General features: G+C 53.1%; 11 protein-coding genes and 1 non-coding gene across 12 annotated transcripts; 7 read left to right on the forward strand and 5 right to left on the reverse strand.

The window, feature by feature from the left end:
- Positions 1–68: 68 nt before the first annotated feature.
- Positions 69–1,542, reverse strand: IWZ02DRAFT_459569 (uncharacterized protein). Its single transcript, XM_066768090.1, has one exon. The coding sequence runs from the start codon at positions 1,204–1,206 to the stop codon at positions 505–507; it is 702 nt and encodes a 233-aa protein (XP_066620140.1). The 5' UTR covers positions 1,207–1,542; the 3' UTR covers positions 69–504.
- Positions 1,543–3,088: 1,546 nt separating this feature from the next.
- Positions 3,089–4,934, forward strand: IWZ02DRAFT_459571 (uncharacterized protein). Its single transcript, XM_066768091.1, has one exon. The coding sequence runs from the start codon at positions 3,111–3,113 to the stop codon at positions 4,557–4,559; it is 1,449 nt and encodes a 482-aa protein (XP_066620141.1). The 5' UTR covers positions 3,089–3,110; the 3' UTR covers positions 4,560–4,934.
- A 96-nt stretch (positions 4,935–5,030) lies between these two features.
- IWZ02DRAFT_501680 (uncharacterized protein) lies at positions 5,031–6,154 on the reverse strand. The gene is made up of 2 exons (XM_066770285.1): positions 5,970–6,154; positions 5,031–5,891 (listed from the first exon to the last, which is right to left on the reverse strand). The coding sequence occupies exons 1-2, from the start codon at positions 6,103–6,105 to the stop codon at positions 5,197–5,199; spliced, it is 831 nt and encodes a 276-aa protein (XP_066620142.1). The 5' UTR covers positions 6,106–6,154; the 3' UTR covers positions 5,031–5,196.
- Positions 6,155–6,354: 200 nt separating this feature from the next.
- IWZ02DRAFT_354676 (uncharacterized protein) lies at positions 6,355–6,873 on the forward strand (the record flags this gene model as incomplete). The annotated part of the gene is made up of 1 exon (XM_066764278.1): positions 6,355–6,873. A coding segment is annotated over one exon (519 nt), but the record flags the coding sequence as incomplete, so codon positions are not given.
- Positions 6,874–7,866: 993 nt separating this feature from the next.
- Positions 7,867–8,481, forward strand: IWZ02DRAFT_435750 (uncharacterized protein; the record flags this gene model as incomplete). Its single annotated transcript, XM_066766472.1, has 1 exon — positions 7,867–8,481. The coding sequence occupies one exon, from the start codon at positions 7,867–7,869 to the stop codon at positions 8,479–8,481; it is 615 nt and encodes a 204-aa protein (XP_066620144.1).
- Positions 8,482–8,854: 373 nt separating this feature from the next.
- On the forward strand, positions 8,855–9,283 carry IWZ02DRAFT_493175 (uncharacterized protein; the record flags this gene model as incomplete). Its single annotated transcript, XM_066769910.1, has 1 exon — positions 8,855–9,283. One exon carries the CDS (start codon positions 8,855–8,857, stop codon positions 9,281–9,283), a length of 429 nt encoding a protein of 142 aa, XP_066620145.1.
- Positions 9,284–9,952: 669 nt separating this feature from the next.
- Positions 9,953–10,035, reverse strand: IWZ02DRAFT_t93. Its single transcript has one exon. It is a non-coding gene; the product is annotated as a tRNA-Val (tRNA).
- Positions 10,036–10,373: 338 nt separating this feature from the next.
- Positions 10,374–11,506, forward strand: IWZ02DRAFT_62650 (ribonuclease H-like domain-containing protein). Its single transcript, XM_066770980.1, has 2 exons — positions 10,374–11,107; positions 11,185–11,506. Exons 1-2 carry the CDS (start codon positions 10,589–10,591, stop codon positions 11,389–11,391), a joined length of 726 nt encoding a protein of 241 aa, XP_066620146.1. The 5' UTR covers positions 10,374–10,588; the 3' UTR covers positions 11,392–11,506.
- Positions 11,507–12,784: 1,278 nt separating this feature from the next.
- Positions 12,785–13,318, reverse strand: IWZ02DRAFT_493177 (mitochondrial 37S ribosomal protein mS37; the record flags this gene model as incomplete). The annotated part of the gene is made up of 3 exons (XM_066769911.1): positions 12,785–12,871; positions 12,935–13,014; positions 13,189–13,318. 3 exons carry the CDS (start codon positions 13,316–13,318, stop codon positions 12,785–12,787), a joined length of 297 nt encoding a protein of 98 aa, XP_066620147.1.
- Positions 13,319–13,956: 638 nt separating this feature from the next.
- IWZ02DRAFT_62551 (uncharacterized protein) lies at positions 13,957–16,983 on the forward strand. Its single transcript, XM_066770979.1, has one exon. It carries the CDS (start codon positions 14,291–14,293, stop codon positions 16,805–16,807), a length of 2,517 nt encoding a protein of 838 aa, XP_066620148.1. The 5' UTR covers positions 13,957–14,290; the 3' UTR covers positions 16,808–16,983.
- Positions 16,984–17,625: 642 nt separating this feature from the next.
- On the forward strand, positions 17,626–19,356 carry IWZ02DRAFT_383203 (uncharacterized protein; the record flags this gene model as incomplete). Its single annotated transcript, XM_066765266.1, has 2 exons — positions 17,626–18,754; positions 19,136–19,356. The coding sequence occupies 2 exons, from the start codon at positions 17,626–17,628 to the stop codon at positions 19,354–19,356; spliced, it is 1,350 nt and encodes a 449-aa protein (XP_066620149.1).
- Positions 19,357–19,785: 429 nt separating this feature from the next.
- IWZ02DRAFT_435755 (Six-hairpin glycosidase-like protein) lies at positions 19,786–22,636 on the reverse strand (the record flags this gene model as incomplete). The annotated part of the gene is made up of 2 exons (XM_066766473.1): positions 19,786–22,294; positions 22,542–22,636. The coding sequence occupies 2 exons, from the start codon at positions 22,634–22,636 to the stop codon at positions 19,786–19,788; spliced, it is 2,604 nt and encodes an 867-aa protein (XP_066620150.1).
- Positions 22,637–26,623: the final 3,987 nt, after the last annotated feature.

Below are 26,623 nucleotides of genomic sequence, written 5' to 3' on the forward strand. Positions count from 1 at the left end.
CGCTCGAGAGTCCACCGATAGTACGCAAGAGAACGAATTGAACTTTGGGGGAATCTGGGTCCCAAGACCTTGTCGCCATTTTTGATGGACCCTGCTCGGTATGAAGACAATTCGAGAAGAACATCGAAGTCAATTTGGTGAAAAGGTCTTTGACGGCCGCGAGTGAATGCGCTGTCGCTGGAAGAGCCCGGCAGCCTGGCGATCGAACGCAGCTCTTGGGATGTGCAGGACCCAACAGAACTTTTTTCAGTAAAAAGGAGCAAAGAAAGAGAAAACAAGGAAAAGAAAATGAAGAGGGGGGGAAAAAGGAAAGAAAGAACGAACGAAAGACAACAGAATATGAAGAGGAAAGAGGAAAGAAAAGATCCTCGGAGTCCAAGAACAGCGCAATGCAGAAGAGAAAATTCCGCCCTTGGTTCTCCATGCCGAATTCAATCGTTGCTGCCGAAAGCGAGGATGAGCGTAAGAGTTCTCCTGATTAGGACATCTGCAGCCACATGCTCGTTAGAATGAACCGAAACTCCCGTTTATAGGATCAAAGAAACTTACAATCATTCGCCAATATTTCCATTGTTTCTGGAACTGGGTCCAACTAGGCAAAGGACGGTCTTCGCAGTCTTCTCTGCCTCTAGATATCGTCGTCCGGTAAGGGAGGCGATGCGAGAAAAACCAAGGTCCATTGGTGAGCGCAAATTGGAGCGCGAGACCTTGAGGGCGGTAACCGTAACAGCTTGAGAGGTCTCTGGCGCGCCAACGCTCCAGCAGACAGCCGCAAATCGTACTGCCGGATGCAGATTTCCGCTTCCGACGAGCGTTGCAATTGCGGCAGGAGAAATCCCACGGCACAGACAACGCCCACAAGGCGCTGAGATTGCTGTCCACGTCTCCGGAGCGGCAGTCTTGACACCACCGCACTCTCGCGACAGGGTTCTCCGGACAAGGCATCGAGACGTCCATGAGCTGTTTGATGCGGAAGCAGCCGAGGCAGGCGCCTACTTCGTCGTTCTCCTCCTTCAGCACCAGGTACCGCAGGAAGGCGACTTTGTCCTCGGCAGGCACCTGGGTCGCGGGATTGACCACGTTTCGGAAGTAGCGGCCAGTGGCCGCGAGGGAGATTGCCGAAGGGTAGTCGAGATTCTCGAAGATGAGGTTTTGGAGCTCGCCCGGCAGTGCGCGCAGGCGGCAGGTTGTGCTGGTTTCCGCCATGATGGTGGATTAGGAATTAGAGCAGAAAGCATGGTGTGCAAAGAAACGGACGCGTCTTCCCTTTTTTATGAGGATCAGCACATTGCCAGGACAGGCACACTCATGCGTCGAGTGGTTGTTGAAGAGGAGAGACCGCGGAAGCTCGCAACGCTAGGCCCGTTTAGGCATGGTGAGCTTTGGTCTGCTACATTCAAGCTGTCAGGGCATACGATCACTGTTCTCTTCATTCAGCAGTTCGGCCATTGAATGATCCCAACTACGGCTTGTGCCAGGTGCTCTATACTCTAGAGTTGTCTCGATATAGGCGACCTGAGTGTCTTCCATTGATTGTCCAGCGATGGATTCGCATGTTCGAACGGAACGCTCTCTGTCCTGGTTCCATCGAACGGAACGCTCTCTGTCCTGGTTCCATGCTGGTTTTGCAACCGGCAACAAAAGGGTGGAACGAAGGAGGACGTGTCTGAAGGTTCAGCACTCCTGAACTCTTCTTGAATGACTTTTGACATTTTTCATTAGAGGGCTTGGGAGTATTCCGGAAGGCAGGGCTTGCAGCGCGCAACACTGAATGCAAGTTTTAGGTTTTCTCGCAGTTTCTTTTCTTCAATCTCGACCCAAACTCGTAGGTTTGTTGTGCCGAAGAAGTTTTACAAGTACCTTTAGGTAAGGACAAATACCTCTGGAAAAGAACTCCGGTGTAAGAGTTTGTGTCCTCCCGAAGGGGTGCTGCTGCATAGGAGAAGAGGTTGGGCAAAGGAAAGACGTTGCACATTCACCATCCGAATCGATAGCCGCGTGAATTGGGAATTGCCCTTTGGTGCCACAAAGGAAGAAGCATGCCACGCGACGAGCACAGAGGTCATGTGCTTCCTGTCTCAGATACTGAAAGTTACCCCTGGGAGTTGTCAGCGGCAGACTCCGCGACCTCAGGCCAGGGGACGCAAAACGTTGACCAGTCACAAATCCTGTACAAGCAGTCTGGGTCGGGTTCAGCTCGTGGATGGATAACAAAGGGCGACGCAGAACCGAGGCCGCTAAACTCATCTTGACCTGGCGAACCAAAAAGAAAAACGTCGAGCTTCACCCGGCAACATGGCCTTCCACGCTCATCAGGCATCTGTTGTGGTTCCCTACAAGGCTTTGACACCGGAGAGCCGAGATTGCTACCATCGTACCTTAGTGAGAGTTAATGCGGCCGCTTGCTGTCTGTCGATTGACAGCTCAATCGGTACTTCTCATCGCAGTCTAGTCTTTTGTCCTGAAGCTTTTTGTTGACAAAACACCCCAGTTGCATGTTGGATCCGCGGAGAATCAGCTTCTTCAAGTCGGGTCCAGGTCTGCCGTAGAGGACCAGTCTTTCGGATTCGCTCCAATCCAGTCGAAGCTTTCCAGAATCTAGCCAGACCTGTCAACTATCGGCCGCAGCGCTAGCGTCGACGCCACGCTCCAAACTTCCTTTCACCACAAACCCAAGTCTTGCAAAGTGCCGTAGTGACAATTTCGACGGGTCTTTCGGAGCTGCCGTTGGCACGAGACACCTGGAATCCGTTTTTACGTCGGCTTGCTTTTTCCCGGTCCATATTCAAAGCTCGAGAATTCTATTCCCAGGTCTCGTCATCGCTTGTTCACCGGCCTCTCGTGTCTCCCAAGCTCCACACAGTGTCAAAGGCTCAAAATAGCCCACTTGAAGACAGAGAATTTGTATCCGATATCCGCGCGGGACCAAATCCCCCACAACACGGTTGGCGCCGTCTGGAGTAGCCACATTGTGCCGGAAGAGGTAAATGCAGCACCTTAGCTCCAACACGGACAAGTCCCAGGCCATGACCTAGCGGCTCGGTTATCCCAGTGGTACTGAAGAATACGGATGGAAGCTGAAAGCTATGCCCGAGTCCAGGTCCACGGCAATGCCGCCTTGCAGCGCCCTGCCCTCGGCATTGGATGGAGGGTCCTGTGCCTGGACCGCGAAGCCATTCGTATATCAAGGCCGGCCTGTCCTTCTCTTTCTCGCCATCAGCTTCAACCACAGTCTCTTGTGTTTTCTGTTCAGTCCTTCTTCTTCACTCTTTGAAGAGCACTCGTTCCAAGTCAAAGTCAGTCACTACCAGACCTCGACCGTCGATATGAAGAATTCTGTTTTCGCTCTTTCGGCCCTTGCCGGCATTGCCATGTCCTCGCCCTTGGCAGCCAGGGACAACGGCATCACTGTTGACCCTGCCTGGCTTGCTGCTCCATCGCTCAAGGCGGACCCGACTGCTACTTACGCGCAGGCGGCCGCTGCGAGCGCTGCCAGCAACCTCGTTGCCACTCCAGTCACCACGCTGAAGAAGCGTAACTACTGGTATGTCAACTGCGCCAGCACGACAGTTGCAACCACCATCACGAGCGTCTTGACAAGCGCTTCGGCCACCATCACCAGCGTCATTGCCACGAGCAGCGTCGTTACCGTGCCCACGACCACGGCACCCATCATCACTTGCTCTGTCAGGCCCACTGGCGCCGGCGTTGTCCCGACTCCTGACACCGACACGGCCTTTCTGGCTGATCAGGAGTTCCACGACGATGCCAACAAGGCTCCTCTCACTGTTCCGGGCCAAAGCGGTATCTACACCCAGACCTTCAAGGATCTCCAGGGCGCGACGGAAATGAACACGTACATGGGCTACAAGACCCTCGACAGCTACGACGTGGCCGGATGCGCGGCCTTCTGCGACAACACCAAGCTGTGCCAGTCGTTCAACATCTACGTCGAGCGCGACCCGCTGTACGAGCAGAACGACGCCAGCTGCAGCAACGCGTCGACCATCTACTTCAAGTGCTCGCTGTACGGCTCCTACATTGACGGCAAGTCCGCCACCAACGTCGGCCAGTACCAGGGCAGCTTCCACGTCGTCATCTCCGGCTCCAACGGCTACAGCATGCCCAACGCGACGGCGACCAAGCCGCCCACCTGCAACCAGCCCGGCAGCAACACGTGGGGCTCGGGCAAGCCTTGCAACGGCGGCGGCATCATCAAGAAGCCCGGCAACTGCATGGGCTCCAAGTTCTTCCCGGGCCCGTTCGACCCCATGGTCTGCTCGGCCTACGCCTCGGCCCAGGTCGCCCTCAACCGCAAGACGGGCAACTGGTGGAACCCCAGCAGCTGGCTGCCCTGCAGCAGCTTCAACGCCTACACCGTCAAGCGCAACGGCGTCGCCATCGGCATGCAGTGCGTCCTCTTCTACAACGCCGTCTCCCCCTCCACCGACGTCGTCCCCTTCAACCCCTCGTCTGGCTCCGACTCGTACACCTGCGAGAGCTCCCTCGTCTACACCGTCACCAACGGCTGGTTCACCTGGCTCAACAGCTTCTTCTAAGCGGAATCGCAGCCGCGGCTTTCGGTAGAGACGACGACGACTTTGCGGGCGCTTGGGAATCGGAGTTTTGTGGATCGATGGGAAAATATCCTGGGGTGTTTGGTAGAGTGGGTTTCAAAACTCTCGTCAATCCTTGGGACATCTTTTTTTTGATTTGATGTGCTTCATGATGGCTTGCTTGGCTGCTTGGTTGCTTGGACCTCTGGTTTTTGCTGGTTTTGGGTCGACGCTCCTTCCGGCCTTTGTCGCCGTTATCTTTTGGTTGCGTTCTGCTTCTGGTTCATCATTTTCGATAGCACGACTTGGAATGGACTGCTATAGAAAACGACTCTTGTGTCATGGCCAGGAAGTGACGTGAAGCTTACTTGGAGCAGTTCCAAACGATGACGAATAGCCCGACAGATGACCTGCACGTAAGTTCAGTATTCAAGACCAAAATTTCGACACGCCAATGGTCTTGGGTATCCGTAGTGATCATTAATCGATCCATTGTTGCAATGATATGCGGCACAAAATGATGGATACAAATATCAGCAACCAGATACAAGAGTAGTACGCAAGACTGAAGCGTTCGACTGGACACATTAGCAGAGGGACCGATTTCAGGCAGGGACCAGATTCGCCAAACAGAGCGCGGCTATACAAGTGCGCCACGATTCATCAAGACCTCTTCCCGCTGCCTTCTCCGTTCCAGCTTCTCTTCATTGGCTCTCCTTCTCTCGTCGCGTAGCCGATACCACTCTGCCTTGGCTCTCTCCTTGAGCGTTTTCCGTTGGACCTCTTTGACCTCCTTGTCCCTTTTCTCCCGTTGTTCTCGGCTATGCCTGTCGTCCAACTTTGCTTTCTCTTTTGCGGTCAAAACCCAGGGTCCGGCCAAAACGTCCCGCATGTACGCCGCTGTCGCCGCCCAGTTGCGCGCCTCGTTGGCCGTGTTTTTAATGACCGAGCACCGCTCCAGCAAGAGCTGGTTGACTTTGCGGAACGAGTCGAGAGTACATGAGGCGCGGAGGACCGTCCCAATGTCAACGAGGATCCCATCGACAAAGACGTCGAAAACACCAATGCTACTTTCGACGCGGACGTTGGAGAGGGTTGTGTTGGTTTCGTGGGTCCCCGTTTCGTCGAGCTGATCAGGGAGCAGCCGCTGGATCTTGACTTCAATTGTAGCACCGGAGCCATCGTCGAGCGTGAGCAAGACGAAACGAGGAAAGGGCGCCTCGATGGCTACAACGGTCCCAACGAGACGAACGAAGCGGATAGGGTGGTTGAGATAGTAGAAGGTTTGGTGAGGTGGTCTATGTGATCCAGCACTGCTAATGTAGTTTGAGGGCCCTGAACACGAGCGAAGATGCAATGTTAGCGAGGAGCAAGCTTGGGACAGAGACTGGGCGGGATGTTGCATGTCCTTACCTATCCCGGGCGGCGGTTTGCGCAGGGCGTGGACGCCCGCCGCGGTGAGTTTAGCCCATGAGTTGAATGTCGGAGACTTGTCGAAATAATGCGCAGGATAAAAGGTCAGCCCCTGTCGTTCTGGGTGGGTTGTCATGTCATGGCCGTCGAGTTGTGGAGGAAAACATTCAGTGCAGTGGGACGCGTTGTAAGTGGGTCGCACGAGCGCGAGATCACATGTAAGATTGATAAGATTAGATGCGATTCCCATAGTCACATCTATCCGATGTCCGCATCAACCTCGCCAAAACAACAACCTTGCCAGCTTGACAGTATCGTCTCAGGAAACATGTCAACCTCGTTCGTCCCTTCGTCTCCGAAATCTATCTTCACGCCATCGTATTGCGTCTCTATCGACGCGCCTCCTGCCGCTGTTTTCGCCCTCTTGACCTCCCGCTCAACATGGAAAGAGTGGAACGGATTCGTACCACACGCCCAAGTCCTAAAGCCCTCGCCGAACCCCTCAGCTCCGCGGTCCGGACCACGCGATGATCCATTACAAGTCGGACAAGTGCTCAAGTTCGAGGTGCGAACGCGGATTTTGGGACGGGAAGTGGTGGTGCCTGGAGGCAGCACCGAGGAAATCACACTGCTCTCAACGCCTGACGACATTGGCTCAAGCGAGCGAGGCACCTATCGCGTATGCTGGGATGTTTGGGGCATGCCGCCTTGGTTGCTCAAGACTCGCCGAGTGAACGACGTCGTTATTGAGGGAGATGGGCAGGGAACAGAAGGCGAAAGATGCACGTACAGGACGTACATGATTTTCGAAGGTCCGATGGCCTACTTTGTCAAGTGGCTCACGGGATGGATGGTAAAGGATGGCCTGAAGGTCTGGGCAGAGGGCTTGAAAAAGGCCGCCGAGGCAGGACTGCGAGCATGAGGTAAGAGCAGGCAACTGGAGCAGAATGGCGTTACAAACTCGCAGTGCTTCAGCCCCTCAGCAGCACGAATCCGTTTTCCAAGAGGATTTCCAAATCTGGTCTCTGGCATTCAGCAACAATCGCATAGGATGTGCGACCTGACCGCTGCCTTTATGCACCGGACTTAGCGACTCGAGCCAGCAGGAAGCCACTCATCCTGCTGCTGAGGCACTTTCTCGGATCTACCCTTCCGATTGACGAATGGAAAGAATCGCACTGTTGGACGACTTGGTTGGTCTTGTCACGGAATTTCAGCCGTCTGACTGGCCTTTTCCAGCTCCAGTCTAATCTACGTTGCACGTCGTACAACAGCTGTCCATAACCGAGTACCTGGATAGGAGCGCGATTTGCCTAAGTTGGACTGGATCCTACGAACACCATGTCAGAGAAGCACATGCTTACAACTTCGACAAGAATTTGAGAGAAGTTTGCAGTCGCCCTCATTCTTCTCGGCATGTATCCGCCACATACAGCTACATCTACTAGCATAAGGCTAAGCAAGCCAATGACATGGCGGAGTCAGCAACAGAGCTCAGCCTCCGCAAGGAGAGCAGCGCATCAGCGCTAACCCCCACAACGACCGATTTTGGTATTTGTGGCGCCCAGTGATTGTCTAGCTCACCGCAAATTTTACGAATACTGCTGGTTCTCCCTACTGGAACGTTGATGTCATTTTGATTTTGTTCGGATGCTGCTCACTTCCAGCACAATTCACCGGAGCAGGTTACAATCCTCCGTAGCAGATCGTGTCAGCAATGAGCCAAGGGGCGGCGTACGGCGTGGACGCAAGATGTGACGAAGACATATAAAAGAGCATCGAAAAGGTCATGGTACTGCAGTACAGCAGAACGCCTCCTTCAACTCTACCAACCAAGTGCATTTTCAAAAACGCATCGAATCATCTTCTCAACCCCAACATCCTCAGCACTTTCACAATGTTTCCTCAGGCCGCCACATTGCTCCCGCTGCTGCTGCCTCTTGCAGCCGCCGCTCCAGCGACACTCGACTCTCGCGGCCCCATGATACCCGCTCCGTTCAAGCTCGTCGCCAAGGTCACGGCTTTCCCTTTCACGCCCGACGTCTCGTCGTACGAGGCTGTCTTCAAACCTGTCACCGACAAGGCTTGCATGGGCTCCGTCTACCTTGTCCCGTCTGGCGGTGACAAGTGGGCGCAGTGGACCCACGACAACAATGGCACGACGTACACGACTGTCAACCTCGATCGGAGCGGAAACGGCGATGGCGAGGGCACCACCGGCGGTATTGTCGTGACGCCTGGTGGCACGGCGACGGTGCCCTCGGCAAACACTGTCGACGCCAGTGCGTGCGGTGGAGAGGGAACTCCTGGGGTGGGCATCGTCAACAATGAGTTACTTGGATTCAAGGATGGGATTAACGCAGGATGGACTGGTGGGTGGATGGCATGCCCCGTGTCGGAAGTCCCTGGATCGAATGGCAAGGAGGGCGACATTGTCCTCAGTGTTAAGAGCCAGGGCCAGAGGACCATCTACGGGTGTTCAAATGTTGACTTGAAGGTTGTTTACGTTTGAGAAGCAGGGGTGATCCTTCAGATGTGCAAGATTGGTTCAAGCGGTTGACAGTGCATACAGGGAGTCAAGACAGGGCAGGCGGCTCTCGGAGAAGACGACGAATTTATCAGAATTTTGCAGCAGTTCTTGACTTGAAGAGCCCCCCACGGTGGCCGGTGATCGTCATGTCTATTCACTTTACGTTTCGCGACACACTTCTTGTGGCTTTCGCCCTCTGCCTGGGTGTTAAGCGGAAACAGTGTCTAGTCTCCGGCTAGCCTGCGGCTGGAACACCACCTCCCAACAACATCGAAGGCACCTAGAAGACCGAATTAGAGGTACTTAATCCTGACGTTCGCTCGGCAAGAGGTACAAGCATTCACCACCAGACAAAATGCTTCTATCTGGTTTCGCTCACGTGGTGCAAAAGCCCGTGTACGAAACCCCCCCTCGTCTCTTCCAACCAAGCGCCGAAGCCGCCTTACTCATCCCCACAGAGCGCATCCGCGCATGCCCCGACTGCGGCCTCTTCTTCCACCACTGCAGCTTGCACCCAAACGCCATCTGCCACCACCGCAGCGTCGTCTTCACGGCCGGCGCCTGCTCCAAAAATGGCCAGCGCGGCGCCTCCGGCGGCTACGGCATTGCGGTGGGCGTGGGAAAGAATCAGCAACACTCTCACCTGTTTTGCTACGCTATCCCGAAGACGAGCCAGCGTGCTGAGCTCATGGGAGCCGTTGAGGATATCGATGAGGGTGTGTACGGCGCGAGCGTGCGCATCAGAGGAAGAGCGGCGTCCGGGGCAACGAGGGGAAGGAGGTGATTGCGGCGACGGACTCGGAGTACGTCGTCAAGGGGGTGACGGAGTGGTTGCCGCGGTGCAAGGTACGTGGTTTGTTTGCGGATTTGCAATGATTGTCGATTAACCTTCATCTTGCGTTAGGAAAATGGGATGAAGACTTCGAATGGCACGGCGCCCGTCAACATCGATCTGTTTCTGCAGATTGAATCGCGCGGATTCAGAGGATGGACGGTTTGGCTGTGGCGATTCGCTTCATGCATATCCCGAGGGAGCAGAATAGCCTTGCTGACATGTTTGCTAAGCAAGCAGCGGAGTTGGATAGCCAGGGAATCTAGAATACTGAGGGCTTCGCTGTTCATGGAATGTCTGCTTTCGCTGAATTTTGAAGCATTGATCTTTTTTTGCACTTGCGTTTGCCAATTTTGCATACAGGTTTCGTGCCTTCGTCCTCCTGACATTCCACCACAACAGCTGTCGAGTCCTTTTCGTATGACCATGGCAGACAGCAAAAGCTCACGCTGGCTACAGGTGCCTTGTCAGCTTGCCCATGTTTGGTTCCCACCCACGACACTCTCTCCTCGCTACAGTATCGACCGCGGTTCAAGGCACTGACACGGACCCCACGCTACCACTCTGTACCACCAGCGGACAAAAAGAATGGCAAAAAGAAAGAGCAAAAGCAGATAGTGTCAGATTGACCAGGAGTTGAACCTGGGACTTGCCATGGAAGCGATGTTAACCCACGACATACGTTACCACTACGCCACCAATCCATAAACGTTTTCGGATTCTGCTGTATAGTGGGAAGGGGTTTTAACAAATTATATACTAATGATTTTGAAAAGATGTTGCTGATGCAAACAGCAAACCCCAGTCTGCCCCGCAACTTTGCCATTTCTGTCCTGAATTTTGGCACTCGGGCTCGAGCTAAATGCTCCGAGAGGCAAAGGTGGCTGGTGATTGCGACTGGCTGTTTTGGTGTTTTCAAGCTCCAACGAGTTACACAGACGCCGCCTGCAGCTGCAGGAGCATCGTTCGTAGACAGAGTCGGGTGATGTCTTCCGTCGACAGCAAGAAAACACAACAGATTACTCACTTGAGGCTTTTGACTAATTGAAATCAGTCAGCCAACCAACAGCACATATTTAGTGAGAGGTGGTTCGACTGGACCACTTTTTTTTGACTCGATGCTTTCACAGCAGTCGGACGTCGACCAATTGCCTGACTCAGTTAGTGCGTCCCGTACGCAGACGCGTTTTCCATCCGACTTGATCCGCACCCCTTCACCTCTCTTATTCCTCGTCCTTTGCCCGCCAAATCTCCAGCATGCTAAGGAAAAAAGCACCAGGACTGCAGCCGCAAGAAGAGCTAGGAGTAATCGGGCGAAAATGGCTGCTCTGTCCCTTCATCCAGCAACACCAGATCGAAGAAATCATCCGCATGTGCGAGTGGTGCGGGGAATACTTCTCGCTGTGCTGCATCCACCCCTTCAGCGGCAACAACAACCAACGCGACGGCCACGTCTGCCACCACCGCTCGCTCGTCTTCACCGACGGCGCCTGCCTCAACAACGGCAAGCAAGACGCGCGCGCGGGCTGCGGCGTCGTCGTCGGAACGGCCGAGGACCAGTCGTACAGTCTGCCGCTCCACGACGAAGCACACGTGACCAGCCAAAGGGCCGAGTTGATTGCGGCCTATGAGGGCATTGCGAGGGGGATGAAGCACTTTCGCGAGAGGAAGACGCATCCGATGCCCGTGGCTCAGGAGAAGCGGACGGAGCTGGTCATTGCAACCGATTCCGAGTACGTCGTGGCGGGCATGACGCAATGGCTGCCCAAATGGAAGGTTAGTGATCACCACTAATCATTTGACCTGCACGCCGCGAGAGATCATTCATAGGCTTACCCCAGTGTTTGTGTTAGGCCAAAGGCTTCAAGAATGCGTCGGGCAAGACGCCCGGCAACCTCGATCTCTTCCTCAAGATTGACGAGAAGATCAAGGAGCTTGAGGAGCCCGAGGACATTGTAATTGGCTTCTGGCACGTCCCGCGCAAGTACAACGTCATGGCGGACAGGCTGGCCAAGAGCGCAGCTGAAGTAGCGGTGGAAAAACCTGTTGCTCAAGCTTGATTTCGAAGGAAGATTCCACGGATGAGTGATGGGTGCTCCTTGGCGATGCTGGAGTAGACTGGGCTAGCTGTGTAGAGCGTCATGAAGCCACGCAGATGATGACTGCGGAAGTAGCAGCAGCTGAGGCTGTGGAAGAGCCGCGAACCGAGTCGCAGCTGGACAAGGGTCGGGCGCAAGCTGGCGCCGAGCGCACAACCGCACATACCTGAGACGGGCTTTGAGCCCTGTTCATGAAGCGGAAGAGGTGGACGATGAAGAGAAAGAAGACATGTGGCAAGAGCTGGCAATTCCAGTTGTTGCATGCTTCAAAGTCCGTACGTCTTATGCCGCTCTTGTCCAAGAGGGAGGATGGTAACAGAGGCTGGTGTCTTGCTGACCCTGTCGATGCGCGTTAGTCAAACGGAGACGAAGTCCGTGTGGAAAGACCAGGAGTCCGTAGGTCGCATAGGAGAGAACATAGAGGTGCGCCAGTTCAAGTCGCCAACTGTGGTGATGTCGCCTCACAATCAAAGCCTCCATTTGACAGACCATCGTGAACCCAAATTCCCACACCTGCTCAAACACACTTTATAAGGCAACAAAAGCAGACAAAAAGACTAGTGGGGGTTCAATGTGTAAGAACACTGGAAACCCCTTCTTGTGTTTCTACACCTTGAACCCTCATTGTCATTTTTTTTTTTTTTTTTTTGTTCCAGGCATTCCTAATTTCCGAAAAGGGAAATCGACCGAAAAGCGTAAGTAAAAGCGCCTCAGTTCGAGTCGCCAAGCGCGCTTCTTTTTATGATGTGCGGTTGCTTTGACCTGTGCCTGGTGGTGTCTAGCCGTGTTGCTTTTCCTCTTGACCGACGCTTATGCTTTGCCCGGATCATCGCTACCGCTCACGGCAATGGCTGCTGGTGAGGTTTGACTGTACTATCGAACGACAGCTCCTTCAGTGTAGACGTAGCGTCGAACGACAGCTCCTTAGATGCAACCGCGATGGTTAAAAGCCTCGTTTATTTCGACATCCATTGTGCTCATGACTCAAATGATACGCGATCTCAAACGCGATCTCGAAAAGGCTAGCTCTTGGACTTGTCTCTAGAACGACTAGTGCTTGCTTTGTGATCTTCTCTTCATTGTCTCGAGCTTTTGATTCTTCTGCTGCGCAATCTTCACAAATGAAAGCATCTCATCCCATCACGCACATTTCTCTTCCACGAGGCTTCTGTGAGGTACGAGAATTGTGGTATATCCATCCCAACGCCATCCCTGTTATATGCACATTTTTAAAAGACAGTCTTGCTCTTCTTGAAGTGCATCACATTGCCCACCTCCACAAAAGCGCCACACAAGACACGAAAATCGTAGATGAAGAGTTGGTCGCGTGCCAAATCCAATGCGCCCTGCTTCTCTATTTCCGCTTGTGAGGACCGACGAGCTTGGGGTACATGCGCGACAGGTGGTAGTTGATGTTGTTCGTCTTGGCCACCTTGGGTACCTGCAGCCGTGTGGTCAGAGTTGCGATGGGTTTGCAAAGGTTTGGCGCAGATGGTAGTCTTACCGGCGCGTCCATGCACATTCTCAGTTGCGCCTCAACTTGTGCGCAGCCGGCCACGTTGTAACCGTGCGAAGCCCAGCATCCTGTACGTTGACCGTCAGCACGTTACTCTATGGACATGTCCGTCCACTACAAAGGTTTTGAGGGCCCTCATTCTCCAATGATTGGCTCCCTTGGCTTCTCCATCATCGTGACTTCTCATACGCTCTCTTTCCAAAAGTTCTAGTGTACTCGGCAATGATAAAGCTTCGACGTACCTAGTACTGACGACATGACACCCAGGCATGGGTTGGGCTCGACGACGTTTGGGTTCTTGACGCGCAGCTTCGGGAGAGGGGGCAGCGGGCGCTTGGGGAGCTTCTTGCCGTTCGGCTTCGGCGGAGGCATTTTCGAATACTGCGATCCAAGTCGTCGTAGAGGTGCGAAGATCAAGCAATTGAACGCCGTAGAGAGACGGCGTAGGTACCTGTAGTTCCAAAATCGAGAGCGCGACGGGCCGGCAGAAGTCCGGCGTCTCGGCAACGGCCACGCTGTGATCTGCACGCCCATGTTTACATCCCAGAGACGACGAAAACATCACTACCCAAACAGCGCCTACGCATCCATATTTTCTACCCTCGCGTCGGCTGAGTGAGACTGGATCGCGTGGCGTCCAATTCTCTCGAATTCTTCTTCGTTTGCAGTTTTCCATCGCGCTTTCTGCCAAATCATGGCCGGCTCCCCCTCAACAACGTCCACACCGCCGCCCGCGGAGCAAGGACAACCCACGCGACCTACGACCTTCGACGCTTCTTGGGATGCCACCGATGCGTCTGCCTTTGATCCCGCCGCTCTCCCTCTGGCCAAGGCGCCGCGTGCTTGGGAACGCCAGCCGCATTCGCCTTTTGCGCGGAATGGCAAGTATCGCAAAGTCTGGAAGCGCAACGAATTGCGGACGACTCGATCACAGGCAAAGGCGGGTGATGCGAAAGAGTCGCTGAACAAGGGCGATCAGAGTGCCATGCAGAGTCCGAGGAAGGTTGTCAAGAAACGCGTTTTGGACGCGCCGCCGACAGATCCAACGGCGACGCCCGGCAGAGTCAGGCCCAAGAGCAAAGCATTCGCGCCGACGCGCTATGATTCGCCGCGGAGACACAGTGGGAGGATTGCACGTTCGTATAAGCGCTTTTGGATCCGTGGTGTGTAAGGCTGACAGACGCAGGAAAACTCGTTTCTACGGACCTCGCCGAGTCGAGCCCTGCCGTTTTTGGCTCTGTTTGGACTGGTGACAAATCCAAGAACAGTGTGACCGTTACGAAAGTCGAGCAAAACACGGACGGTCGAGACGCCCACTCCACGGACACTGCGCAATCCGAAACCATGAAGGCAGACACTGCAGAAAAAACGACTTCCGAGGGCGCCGTTGAGGAAACCGGCCATGGGCTCGAAAAAGAGACCGTGTCACCGTTGGCTGCTGGGGAAGAAGAGGCTGGGAAGCAAGTGGTCGAGCAGACCACTAAGAAGGATCAAGAGGGAGCCACGACTAAACTGGACGCAGCAGAACAGGTCCAGGACACATCTTCCGAGGTTGATACAGCCCCTGCCAATCCTTCTCTTGAACCCGGTAATAGCTCGACGGAATCCGCCGAGGTCTTTGGTCAAAATGAAGCGGCCGAGAGCAACGTTGCGGATCCCGGGAATCAAAAGTCGCCAGGGGCGGAAGAGCTGGAGAATTCCGATCCCGCCCCAACGGAAACACCGGATGACAAACCTCAGAATCAAATGATCGATGTCGTGGGAGAGCAGGAACCCACTGTCCAAGACTCAGAAATCAAGCCAGAACCGACGTCTTCCACGACCGCGGCTCCGGACGACGCGCCGATTGAGGCCACTGTGAACTCTGATTTGGTCAATCAGGATCTCATCACTGACTGTACGGAAAGTCACACCAAGAGTGAAGTTGAATTGGACGATCAAAAGACTCCACATTCAGAGACAGCAATACCAGAGACGGCGACTGCCAGCCGCGCTTCTCAGGGGCCAGAAGCTGATGTTGCAGTGCAAGAATCTGTGGCTGAACCAGGATTAGAACGGCCCGCGGATGCACCTGAAGACCACCGTGTCGCCCAAGAGCCGGATGTGCCACCAAACGAGGCCAAGCTGGAGGAGCGGGAGGAGCCTGATCAATCCGCAGATCTTGTTGACGGGGTTGAAGACTCCACTCAAGATGCTACGTCCTCGTCGAGCAAAGTAGAACCACCTAAAAGGCCCAACCTGGAATTCAGTGCCAGCTCGCTTTTCGGCGAAGCACCCGATGCCGATGAGGAGGAGAAGGAGCCAGAAGTCGCGGAAGCGGAGCAGAATGTGACCGGTAGCGACGGATCTGAAGATGCGGATGGATCGTTGATCGACATGCCATCACCTTCGCTCTCCAATACGGAGTCACCCAGATTCGCTTCGGTTGCAGATACTCTGACGCTGCATCTTCCAGACAATCTGTCTTCCAGGGAGGATGATACTTCAGAGGAGGATGCCACCCTGGAATCACCCACTGATGCAGACACTGCATACTTGAAGGAATTTCTCTCTCGCAGTGACGCTGCAAAAGCAAACCGAACGGCGTCAATGTCAAAGCGCGAATCCTTAACGAATCGTCGGGACTCAGGCCGCGTCCGACAAGCTCTTGCATCACCACGAGTGGCTCTCGAAACCAAAGACCCAAACTCCCCTCTCAGCGACTCTCCATCGAAGCGATCAAGGTCCGAGGAGGAATCAAAGTCCTCGATTAAGAAACCGAGGCTTGAGGCTGAGGCCAAAGCTTTGGCTGCCGAGACGACTTCAGAGGCGAACGAAGACATTGCGGCAGATCTCACGTTAAGTCAAAGTCTTTCAGAAAAGAAAGAAGCCGCCCCGGAAGCCAAGTCAACGCGCCGTAGCTCCAGGGCACGAACGACGCGCATTCCCTCGACTCCAGCGGCACCGAACCGCATTCCCGTGCGCCGTGCAGATGGAAATGAGCCAGTCGTGCTGAAAAAGACCGAAGCACAAGAACTTGCGATTGCCACACGCACAAACACTCGGCGCAACAAGGGCGGTGCGGTGGCTGCACCAGCTCGACTTAAGAAGCTTCAAGCTGAGGCGCTAAAAGCCGAATCTTCGCCAAGTGGTCCTCCGCTCGTTTGCTCCAATCCCGAGATTGAAATCTTCGAGGCGAGCAGAATCAAATGGGACCAGCAGCTAGTCTATTTCCAGGGCAAGGAGAATTCGACGCCAGATTCGTTTTCTGACGATGAGCTGGCCAGCGGGGGTGTAGATGAGAGGCTGAAATCGAAAAAGGCTGCTACACCGCGTGCAAGGCGCACCAGGGGACTCGGTGCATCTAATGGAACTCCGGCAAAAGGGCTGCTCGCGCCGGCAAGCTTGCTTCCCGAGAGTGTGCAAGCTGAAGTCGAGACGACAAAATCTGAAGCTAAGAACCCCGCCAAGGTGGGGAGGCCAAAGAAGGCCAGCGCTCCAGCCAAAGAAACGCCTGCAGACGCGCCGACTAGTTCGGACCCACTAGCATCCCTTATAGAGAGCACTGAGATGCCGCGCAAAGAAACTCCGATTCCTCTCCCCAAACCCAATCCGCCAAAGATCGCTCAATCACAGCTTCCCACACCAGCAGCGGCCAGGAAAAGCCGTCTCCAAAGTCCCAAAAAGATCAAGCTGCCTGGGCCCGTTCAGCCTGCTGCCAAACAGGCACAGAGCAAAGCGGGTGGGGTAGGGATCACGAGCGGTACCCCTAAGAAGATGCCGGTCACCAGGGTGGGTGCGACGAGTGGCGAGAGCACCGGGAACGCGACGGGAAGCGGCATGAGCATTGGACAGAGGAGACGTGCGGGAAGGAGGGCGTAGATTGAGAGACAGCACAGCACCAGCGGTCGAGGAAGTTGACAGAATAGACTCGCATCGCTTGTTTGGTTTCGGAGCGAGGGTAGACTGGATACCCTTCATCAATAGCACCAGGGACATTTCAGGCGTTTGAGGCCAGGGAACACGGTTATGCGGCGTCTCGGGAAGGATTGTGGTAGAGCGTGGCTGTGTCTTGTGTCTTTTTTGTCTCTCCAACGATTTAAACGCATGTTTTGCATGGTGTAGCAGCGCGATTTTGTTCTTCTGCTGTGCTTCTTTTCGACAAGCTTTTTCGCCGGCGATGCGGATTGGGTTAGGCTGTGCAACGCTTAGATGAAAAGACGGAGATTATTGACATGTTCAGCAGCAGGCAATGTCGGAGGAGACGCAAGGGGAATGCAGGTGATTGGCGCAGTGAGGCGCTTAGGAAGACAGCCGATGACAATTCCCTTTGGCGTTGTTCACCCAACGTCGAGTCGACTCCTGCGGCCGGCTCTGCCTCTGCGACCACTCGATCAGACTACCAACAGCAGCCACATCACCGCTTCTGCACGGCGCTGCAGCTGCACACACTCATCACTCGAACCACCGGGGTATCGTGGTGCAACCGAAGGTGAAGACGACGGACGGGCGCTTACAGCTGGCCAATCAGCTCCGAAAATGCACGAGCGCACCTCTCACTGGCCCAACTCAGTGTTCTGGTCGTCCGGATTCCCTGATATATACGTTTCCCATGCAGCCCCCGAGTCTCCAGTGTTATGTCGCTGTTGCAGCTCTGTCGCGCCTTGGGGGTTCATCAGCCACCGCTCCCATGAGAGATCATGTTCAGAGACACTCGTGGTCCGGCACTACTATTCCTGCTCACCATCCGACGCGCACTCTCGACCCCGGGAGCCTTTGACGTCGACTTTTCCAAAAACCCTGCGCCGGCCGCGAAGGACAGTCTGGACGACAGGAGCCGTCTTCCCGCCCAGGTCTGCGGTATCATCGGCGCCTACCTGGCCTTTGTTTTTCTGGTCGGCGTTTCACTCCTCACGTTTGGACGCAAGATGCGGCGCGCGGTGCATGAGCGAATCGACGTGGTCAAGGCCAACCAGGCCAATGGTTTCGAGCTGTCGCCCATGTCGCCCGGCTCGACGACGCGGTCGAGATGGTGGGCGCCGCAGAGCCCCAGCCGCTTGAAGCAGGCGTTCAAACGAAACCCGGCGACTACAAACCCCGAGAGCGTGCCTACCAGTCCGCTCAGCGCAACCGAGAGCATGGCGTCCTTCGATCAACACTTTTTGCGCAATCAGCAGGAGCGGCGCCAGCGCGAGATGGAGATGTTGTATGCGGCCGTCATGGAGCATGATGAGGAGAGGAGGAAGCAAAAGGTGCGCGAGTCTGCCGAGGAGCTTGGAGATGAGGACAGCATCAGAAAGGCCACCAGGGAGGCTGTCACGAGTCCGGCGAGGCTCAACACCAACTCGCTCTACCCTCCCAGTCCGGCCAGTCCCTCGCCCCAGAGCCCTGTGCGCGCCATCCACTCATCTGGTGGCAGCCGTCGTCAATATTCCGGGCCTCCACCCACTCTAAGAGAAGGACAAGGTTTTGGTACGCAGCAGGAAGATCCGCAATCACTTTCGCCGCGCGGCTTCTTCTCGAGGGCGCGCACACCATCCTACGGCTCCTCGGAGAGCAAACCACGCCGCTCCATCCGCAACCTGCGCATCAGCAGCCCCATCCCACGCTTCTCGGCCGCCGAGCGCGACGAGGAGGCGCGGACGCCCCTCTCGCCACGCCACTACAACCCAATGCCACCTCCTGAGCCGCCGTCCGCGACGACGACGGTGGACACGCCGACAACGGCCGAGTCCCTGGGCCCCTTCCGCTACGACGACCTCGACCGCCCGCCAACGTATTACAGGCCCGAAGTGCCGCAGCAGTTTCCTGGGCGCCGCTCTACTTCTAGTCCCATCAAGGACCCGTACCGCAACAGCGGCGCGACGAATAATAGCTCGCCCCCACACTTTCCCCTGCAAACACCAACGTCTCCTACTGCCGCGACCGTTCCCATCCTGCTCGACCGGCCTCATCAGCCGCCGCCGCCGCCGCCGCCGCCGGCGTTGCGTCTGGCCACCGCGACGCACTCATCCCAGGGGCCGCCGCACCAGCAGCAGCACTCCGCCGCATCAAGCACAAGCACGCTCCCCTTCCGCGCGCTCCACCCCGACTCTGACGCCTACTCACCCATCGCGACCAAAACGACAGTGCTCGAGACGCGCCGCCGCGACCCGCGCGGCGGCGGCGGCGGCGGCGGTGGTGGTGGTGGTGGTGGCCTACTATCTCCAGCGTCGCGGCTGCGGTCGCCGGGCACAGCCGGCGGTGGCGTGCCCATGACGCCGTATTCGCCGTACATGCCGTTCACGCCCGTCACGCCGGTGACGCCGCATCTGGTGACGCGCAAGGAGCGCCGGGCGAGGGAGAAGGAGGAGAGGAGGGCGAGGGGGAGGGCGGGCGTCGTGGACGAGGAGGATGAGGTGGGCAAGGTGGATTGGGGGGATGCTTATTAGTTTGGCTGGTTGGCTGGTTGGCTGGCTGGCTAGGGGCCAGGGGTCGAAAGGTCGGGAGGTGGGAAGGGAGGAAGGGAGGAAGGAAAAGAGTATGGTGGACCATTTTACTTTGTAAGATTTTGTTTTTCTGTTTTTTTGCGGTCAACCAACTGACCCATCAGCGATGGGAAGGGATGGGAAGGGCTGCTCTCCGTTTTGTCTCGCGTCTCTAGAAGTTGCACGCCGACTGGCTGAAGGAGGCGCTTTATCGAGAGAAAATACTCGTTTCCGCTGAAGTGAGCCATTTGGGAGTAAATTGTAGTCAGTGGAGGCTGACAGACAGTCTACAGAGCCAATCAATGTTTATGTGGTATCTCGAAGCGGTCGTGCTTCCTCATTTCTACCACATGTACATGCAAAAATCGACAACGTCTCCATCGCAGGCAATGCCTACACCAAATCAAACTCGACAACGCGCTCGGCTCCCCCCTCAACCTCGACAACACCCTCCCCCCTAACCTCCCTCCCCAAAACACTAACCCTACCCTTCGTCCCCCTCGGCGCCTGCACCTTAACACTCACCCTCTCACCCTCCCACATCCACTCAACCCCAACACTCCCCCCCACAACCGGAACCCTCCCCCTCGCCCACGTGACCCCCAAGTCCCGCCTGACAACCTCAAACGCCGGCACGCCGACCTCCCACTGCGCGAACCCGGCCACCGTCGCTCGCACCCCGAGAACGTACATGGGCAGCACGTACGACGGCGCGCCGCCCCACGGATGCGCCAGCGACGTATACGCGTCGAGCGCCGGGGTGGGAGTTGTGTCGTTCAGGCCTGGCGTCATGTATTCCCAGCTGGCGCCGGAGTCGTAGGCGGGGTTGAGCATGGCGGGCCATTCTTGGGTGAGGAGGTGGGCGAGGGCGGCTTCGGCGCCGCCCGTGGAGTGGTCGGACGACGAGGTGAGCAGCGCGGCGAAGACGGCGTGCAGCAGGAAGCCGTTGGTGTTTGGCGAGATGTGCGTTGCGCTTGTGCACGCCGTCGCGCTGTTGTCTTTGTAGCCGACGCCGCAGCGCAGCGATTCGAGCGCTGCGACGGCCGATGCGGCTTGCGTTGCGTTTGCCGTGCCGGAGAGGATGGCAAAGGCGGTGCCGGACACGGAGGACGACGCATTTTGCCGCGTGGCCATGTCCGTGGCGTACGTGCCGCGCGCGTCGTCCCAGAGCAGCGCGTTGACAGCAGCGGCAACGGCATCGGCAGTGTTTGTCCACGCCGCCGCGCTGCCGTCGTCGCCGAGCGCCGTCGCGACGCTGGACATGCGGCGCAGTGCGTAGACGAAGGCGGCGCTGGGTGCGGTGCCGTTGGAGACGCCGAGGAAGAAGGCGCCCGGCAGCGAGGCCGACGTGCTGATGAGCCCCGTCTCGCTATTGACGAGCGGCTGGATGGCCGTGACGAGGTCTTTCAGCTCGGCCCAGCGAGACCGCAGCGCGGGCAGCGCCTCGGCGCCGTAGTGTTGGTAGAACTCGCCCGCGGCGGCGAGGAACAGGAATTGGTAGTCCAGCAGGGCGTACGCGTCTGTAAAGGCGTCGATGTATTGGGTCGACGAGCCCAGCTTGGGCGACATGCCGGCGAGGTTGGCGAAGGGGGAGCCCGCGGGTCCGCGCCAGTCCAGCAGGAAGGATAGGCTCTCGGAGAGGAAGTCGGTGCGGTTGGTTGAGTGGCTGAGGATGAAGGCTGTGTGCAGAAAGTCCCCTGACCACACCAAGCGGTCGCGTTTGGCGCCGTCAAGGCAGACCGAGCGCGTGTTGGGCCCGACGCCGTACTCCAGCAGAGTGGCCTCGTTCGTCATTGGGTTGTTGTAGAGGATCGTGCCGTTACTTGCAGTGACAGTGACGTCTTTGATGTATGCCTCTTGGTCCTGGAACGGCCCAAAGCCCCAGGTCCCAAGTGTTGGATCTCCAGTCGCGCCGAGGGTGGATGCCCAGTCCGACACAGTGTTGGTGTTTGACACAAAGACTGGACTGCTTCCGTTGATGGATACGGAATACCCCGTAGCGTCGATCGTGGTAGAAATGTGGTACCATTCATTCTCCTTGACATCCAAATCCACAGGATACTGAACGACTGGGCCGGTTGTGAGCGTAGTTTGATTGACAATGGAATAGCCAAACCCAGTGACGAGTGTATTCGGCGGGAGAAGAGTGTGGTTGGTGTTGACAAATGTTCCGTCAGGGTACTCGCTCGTCAGGACCAGATATGGACCGTAGCCATTCACACCCGAGGCAACACGCCATCCTGTGCCGCCGCGAACAATCTTGGTGCTGAAAGACAAGGTGTAGTTGCTGAAGTCTGGCCCGAGAGCAGATTGCGCCGGTGCCTGGCCACGGACGAATGCTCCTTGATTGGTGATTTCCCATGTCGATGGCGCAGAACCGTTGGCAACACACGCTTGCTGAGACGCTCTACCGCCGAGCCCCCAAATCTGGTTCAGAGTCTCGTTGGACGATTCGAAGTATCCAGGGAGATCTTGGAGTGGCGTGTTATCGCTAGTTGAAGCGAGCCCGACACGAGAGATGACGACGCTGCCGTCGGTCAAGGCTTTGATACCTTGCCACCTCAAACCACCTTGAATGAAAAACGACTGCACGCGACCTGGCGCGGTAACGTTGAAGGTCTCGACTCGGAATGAGTTGCTCAGCCCGTTTGAGAAGGTCCATGGTCCGTCTGCGTGAGGTAGATCAAGATAGGCCCTGGCCTCCGAGTATCTCAACTCGATTTGAACTCCGCCAGCCGAAACGTCTGAGACCTCGAAGAAGGGAAAGCCCGCACTTTCGGTGCCATAGTCCAGCACAACTGACGGATTCGATCCACTAAGAGAAAGAACCGACGAGTCTGAATAGGACAGAGAATCAGACGTCGAGTCTGATTGGACACTATTCGGATAGATGTCCTTTGTGCTGATCAATGTTAGAACCGTTGCATGCTCGGGTCACAAAAGACTAAGAACGGAGACGAAAAGCTGATCCAGGTGACCTGTGGTTGCTCAGAGGCTACTGAGCTAATCTTTGCGTTCCACTAAGCCAAGTCACTCATATGACTTTTGCGATAAACACGGCTTTTCAAGCATTTTACAGACAGAGAATCTTCTCTTGTCGCAGAAGAGGAATTGTGGAGCGAATCAAAAGACAGCGTCGTAGTACTTACATTACTCGATCATCTCCAGCTTCAGCAGATGAAGAAAGACCTGCCAAAAGGACTAAGTGTATAGTCGACCAGAGCGAGCGCCTTCTGCTGAACATGGCGCCGGTGATTGAGAGGTGAACGAAGAAACTGAACAGCCATCCGCCTGGCGACGGCGCCGATGATTTTAACACCTTCCCATCTTTGACAAATGTCTACACGGGCTTGGCCGCGCTTTAGTCGCCTAATAAAAGGCATCTTACGCCCGGAACCAGTGCGAAGCTGGTTGTGGAGCCGAAACTCAGCGCCGGAACTGTGGAGAAATCTTGTGTAGATCGCCGTTGGCTTTGCAGGAGAAAGTATAAGAGAACTACTTGAACAGGCAAATGGCACGCTGCTCTGTGCCACATGACGGTGCTCATGAAGTTGTCCCAGGGCCAAAAGGGTGGTGACAAGGGTCTTGGCTGCGTCGGCCTGATTGCCAAGTATCGGCCATCACGCAAATTGGAAGGCCTCAGCGCCATCGAGGCGCGCCGACCGAGTCCATCGGGAAGACGATGGGCACGTCAGCGAGTCTTCGGTCTAATCGCCTCCGAGCAAAACGAACCCGGGGAAGCCGATGTAGTTTGAGCCCCCATATCTCGTAATCTGATGAGATTTGAGGAAGTGGAACAAGTTCAGAGGACTGGTTGAGTTGGATCAGGCTTATGAGAGCCAAAGATGGACTCACGGAGAGAAGAGAGAGCTCGATGGAATTTTTTGTAGACTCCCTGCATCAAAAGACCACTATTCACTTCAACGTGGTCCAGCGATTGTTTTCAGCCACTACTTACTCACCAAGTCGGCTCATTTAGCACCCCTCAATCGGTCTTTCCGGGATACTTTAACCCGAAGGCTCGCCTAGATCGAATGCTACGGTGCTAACCGAGATCTAACGAAGAGTAAGGTTCCCCGATGTAGCTCATACTAATAGGATAGTACGTTAGATTTAAAGTCTCTAGTAATATAATTTAACATCTTATATATTACTAATTTAATAGTTTTAGAAGTAAGGAATACTCCTAAAGAGTAGGTAGCTTACTCTTAGTTATATAGTTCTAGGCTAAAAGTATTAGTAAGAATTCCCTATAATATAAGATGTAAAACTCGTATTATATATACCTAATACCTTTACTTTACTATAATTTTAGTACTATATAATTCTATAAGGCTAATCTTTAGTAATAAGTAGCCTAAGAAGGAACTCTCTTTAACCTAAAGAGTACTTATTATTTTAGTATACTTCTTAGGTAAGAAACCTATAAAAATTATATATAAGCTATATATTACGGTTTCTAACTATTTACATCCTTAGATAGATCCTACGGTTAAAGTATTAGGCTTAAAGTACTAATTCTCTATATATACTTACTTAGATTAGTACTTTAATCCTACTATTATAAGACTAGCTTACTATAACTAATTATTACTATAAAAAAGGAGTTAACTTACGTATCTATATCTTAATCTCCTAACATTTAATTAGTTATTAATAGATAATAAAGTAGTAGTAGCTAGATAATTAGGCCGCCTAGTAGGTAGCCTTATAGTAATAGTAGTAAGATAATTAGGCCGCCTAGTAGGCAGCCTTATAGTAGTAGTAGTAGGGGTTACCCCTAGATAAGTAGGCCTACCTTATAGAATAGGTATACTAATAGTAGTAGGAAGCGCTCTACACGTAATAGTAGAACTAGTAGCTATACTACTAACTAACTACTAGTCTATTAGATCCTAATATTATTTAGTTACTATAGTAATAGATAGCCTACTAGGCTAATAAGAAGGAGCATAAACGCTAAGTAGGTAAACTAACTAAGATCTTACTAGAGATACCTATTTATAAGGGTAATAGAGACGGGCTAGACGCGTAGATAGATATAGTTTATAATAAGATAAGCCTAGACTATACTAACTACGCGCTAAAGACTTAGTTATTTACTATCTAGGCTAAACTTAGCGGTAAAGCCGCCTACTAAATAACGCCCTAGTTTAAATAATATAGGAATGATCCTAGCATGACCTTTAAGTAACTACTTACGTACCTAGAGCTAATCTATAGTAATCCTTACTAAGTAGTAAACGCGTAACACTAGATATACGCGTTATACTAGTAGGGAGCACCGTTCTAGAAGTTTTTTACTAAGTTTAATTAGGTCTTATAGTTAGCTAGGGGTGATAAGTAGCTAGATTTAGCTAAGATTAGCCTCCTAGAGAACGCGCTAAGCCGTAAATTATTAGCCTAGATAGTAGGGTTAGCCTTAGGAGGAGAGTCTTAGGACTAGTATATAGCCCTTCTTACCTAAGTTAGTAATTCTATAGAGAGACTTAGAAATAATAATAGTAGTATACGTAACGGCGGTTACTAGGCTAATAGCTAATTCTATAAAGGTAGGTTAATAGGTTAGGCCCCTAGTAGTACTATAATAACGCTATAAGGACGGTTAAATTAAATAAGTACCGCCCCTAAGGCTATAGAATAGGAGCCTACTAGTCTAGCCTACTTAGCTATCTAGCGTGCTAAGTAGGTATTAGATATAGAAGTAAGCTAATAACGTATATCTAAGCTCTATCTACGTTATAGTAGTAACGCTTACTTTATTAGTAAGTGCCTATATAAGCCTACTCATCCTCCCTAGGCTATAGTAGTCTAGCTATTACTAGAGGATAAGACTAAAGATATTAAGGAGCCTAAATTAGGAAATAAGGAACTCTAGCTATAGTTATAGTCCGGAGTAAAGTTACGAACTAGAGGAGGTTAAACGGTAGGATCGTAGTCTATTAGCGTAAGGCTAAGTAGTATATAAGGGGTAAATCCCTACTAGTATTAGTACTAGTTAATTAAGTATCCTATACTAGAACTCTTATTAATTTAGGGAGTAAACTATATATAATAGTAACCTCCTAGTTTATAACGCGTATAAACCTCCTAGTCTATAAAATTATACCTATACTAATACTTAGACTAAAGAGCTTAGAATAGTTAGTAAAGATAGTAATAGAGTTTACGCTTAATTTAGGAGGATACTTAAGGATAATCCTTACCTATATAGTACCCTAACTCTCTAATAGTATTAAGTTACTAATAGGAGTACTATAGCTCTACTAAGAGAGGGTCCTACTAGACCTATTAGCTAGGAGCCTTACGTTTAAAGATACCGGCCTAATAGTATAGGAGGAGGGAAGATTAGAGGTTAAGGATAGAGTCTACTTTACTTAGGCTATCTCTACCCTAGTATACTAACTACTTACCTAATTAGTAGCTAAATAGTAGAAAGAATATATATTTATGGTAAGTCTTACTAATATTAATAAGGCCTTAGTAATAAAGCTAGTTATTAGTAGTAATAAGATCTATTACTATCTACCTAAGTAGATTAGTAATAAGTACTTACTATTATTTAATAAGGCTCTTATAGATTTACTCCCTCCTAACTAACTAGGAATTAACTATAAGATTAAGCTAAATAAGCTGCCTAATAGGAAGAACCTAGACCCCCTCTAGGGACTACTATATAGAATAAGCCGTAAGGAGTTACTCATCCTATATAAGACGTTATATAAGCTCCTAGAGAAGGGGTTTATACGCGTAAGTAGCTCTCTAGCCGCGGCTCTAGTACTATTTATAAAAAAACCTAGTAGAGAATTAAGGTTTTATTACGATTACTAAGCTCTTAACGCCCTAATAAGGAAGGACCGTTATCTACTCCTACTAATTATAGAAATATTAGCCTAGATTAGATAAGCGTACTAGTTTACTAAGCTAGATATAGTCTTAGCCTTCTACTACGTTTATATTACTAAAGGAGATAAATAGCTAATAGCCTTCCATACCTAATTTAGACTATTTAAGTAGTTAGTAATGCTATTTAGTCTTACTAACGCTCCTAGTACCTTTTAACGGTATATTAACTAGGTACTAAGAGAGTTCCTAGATAATTACGCTTTAGCCTATGTTAATAACATTCTAATCTTTATAGAGGGATCCTAGAAGGAGCATTACTACTAGGTTAAGATAGTAATAGATCGCTTACTTATAGTAGGCCTCTATATTAATATTAGGAAGTGTA

This window comes from Phyllosticta citriasiana (assembly GCF_038021145.1).
Source record: "Phyllosticta citriasiana strain CBS 120426 chromosome Unknown IWZ02scaffold_12, whole genome shotgun sequence".
NCBI lineage: Eukaryota > Fungi > Ascomycota > Dothideomycetes > Botryosphaeriales > Phyllostictaceae > Phyllosticta > Phyllosticta citriasiana.

What these genes read in the sequence shown, in the direction of transcription:
- IWZ02DRAFT_459569 (XM_066768090.1), bottom strand. Translation starts at nt 1,206, where the DNA reads ATGGCGGAAACCAGCACAACCTGCCGCCTGCGCGCACTGCCGGGCGAG.
- IWZ02DRAFT_459571 (XM_066768091.1), top strand. Translation starts at nt 3,111, where the DNA reads ATGCCGCCTTGCAGCGCCCTGCCCTCGGCATTGGATGGAGGGTCCTGT.
- IWZ02DRAFT_501680 (XM_066770285.1), bottom strand. Translation starts at nt 6,105, where the DNA reads ATGACAACCCACCCAGAACGACAGGGGCTGACCTTTTATCCTGCGCAT. An exon ending in CAAACCGCCGCCCGGGATAG is followed by an intron (nt 5,892 to 5,969) that starts GTAAGGACATGC and finishes GCTCGTGTTCAG; the next exon opens with GGCCCTCAAACTACATTAGC.
- IWZ02DRAFT_62650 (XM_066770980.1), top strand. Translation starts at nt 10,589, where the DNA reads ATGCTAAGGAAAAAAGCACCAGGACTGCAGCCGCAAGAAGAGCTAGGA. An exon ending in AATGGCTGCCCAAATGGAAG is followed by an intron (nt 11,108 to 11,184) that starts GTTAGTGATCAC and finishes TGTTTGTGTTAG; the next exon opens with GCCAAAGGCTTCAAGAATGC.
- IWZ02DRAFT_62551 (XM_066770979.1), top strand. Translation starts at nt 14,291, where the DNA reads ATGAAGGCAGACACTGCAGAAAAAACGACTTCCGAGGGCGCCGTTGAG.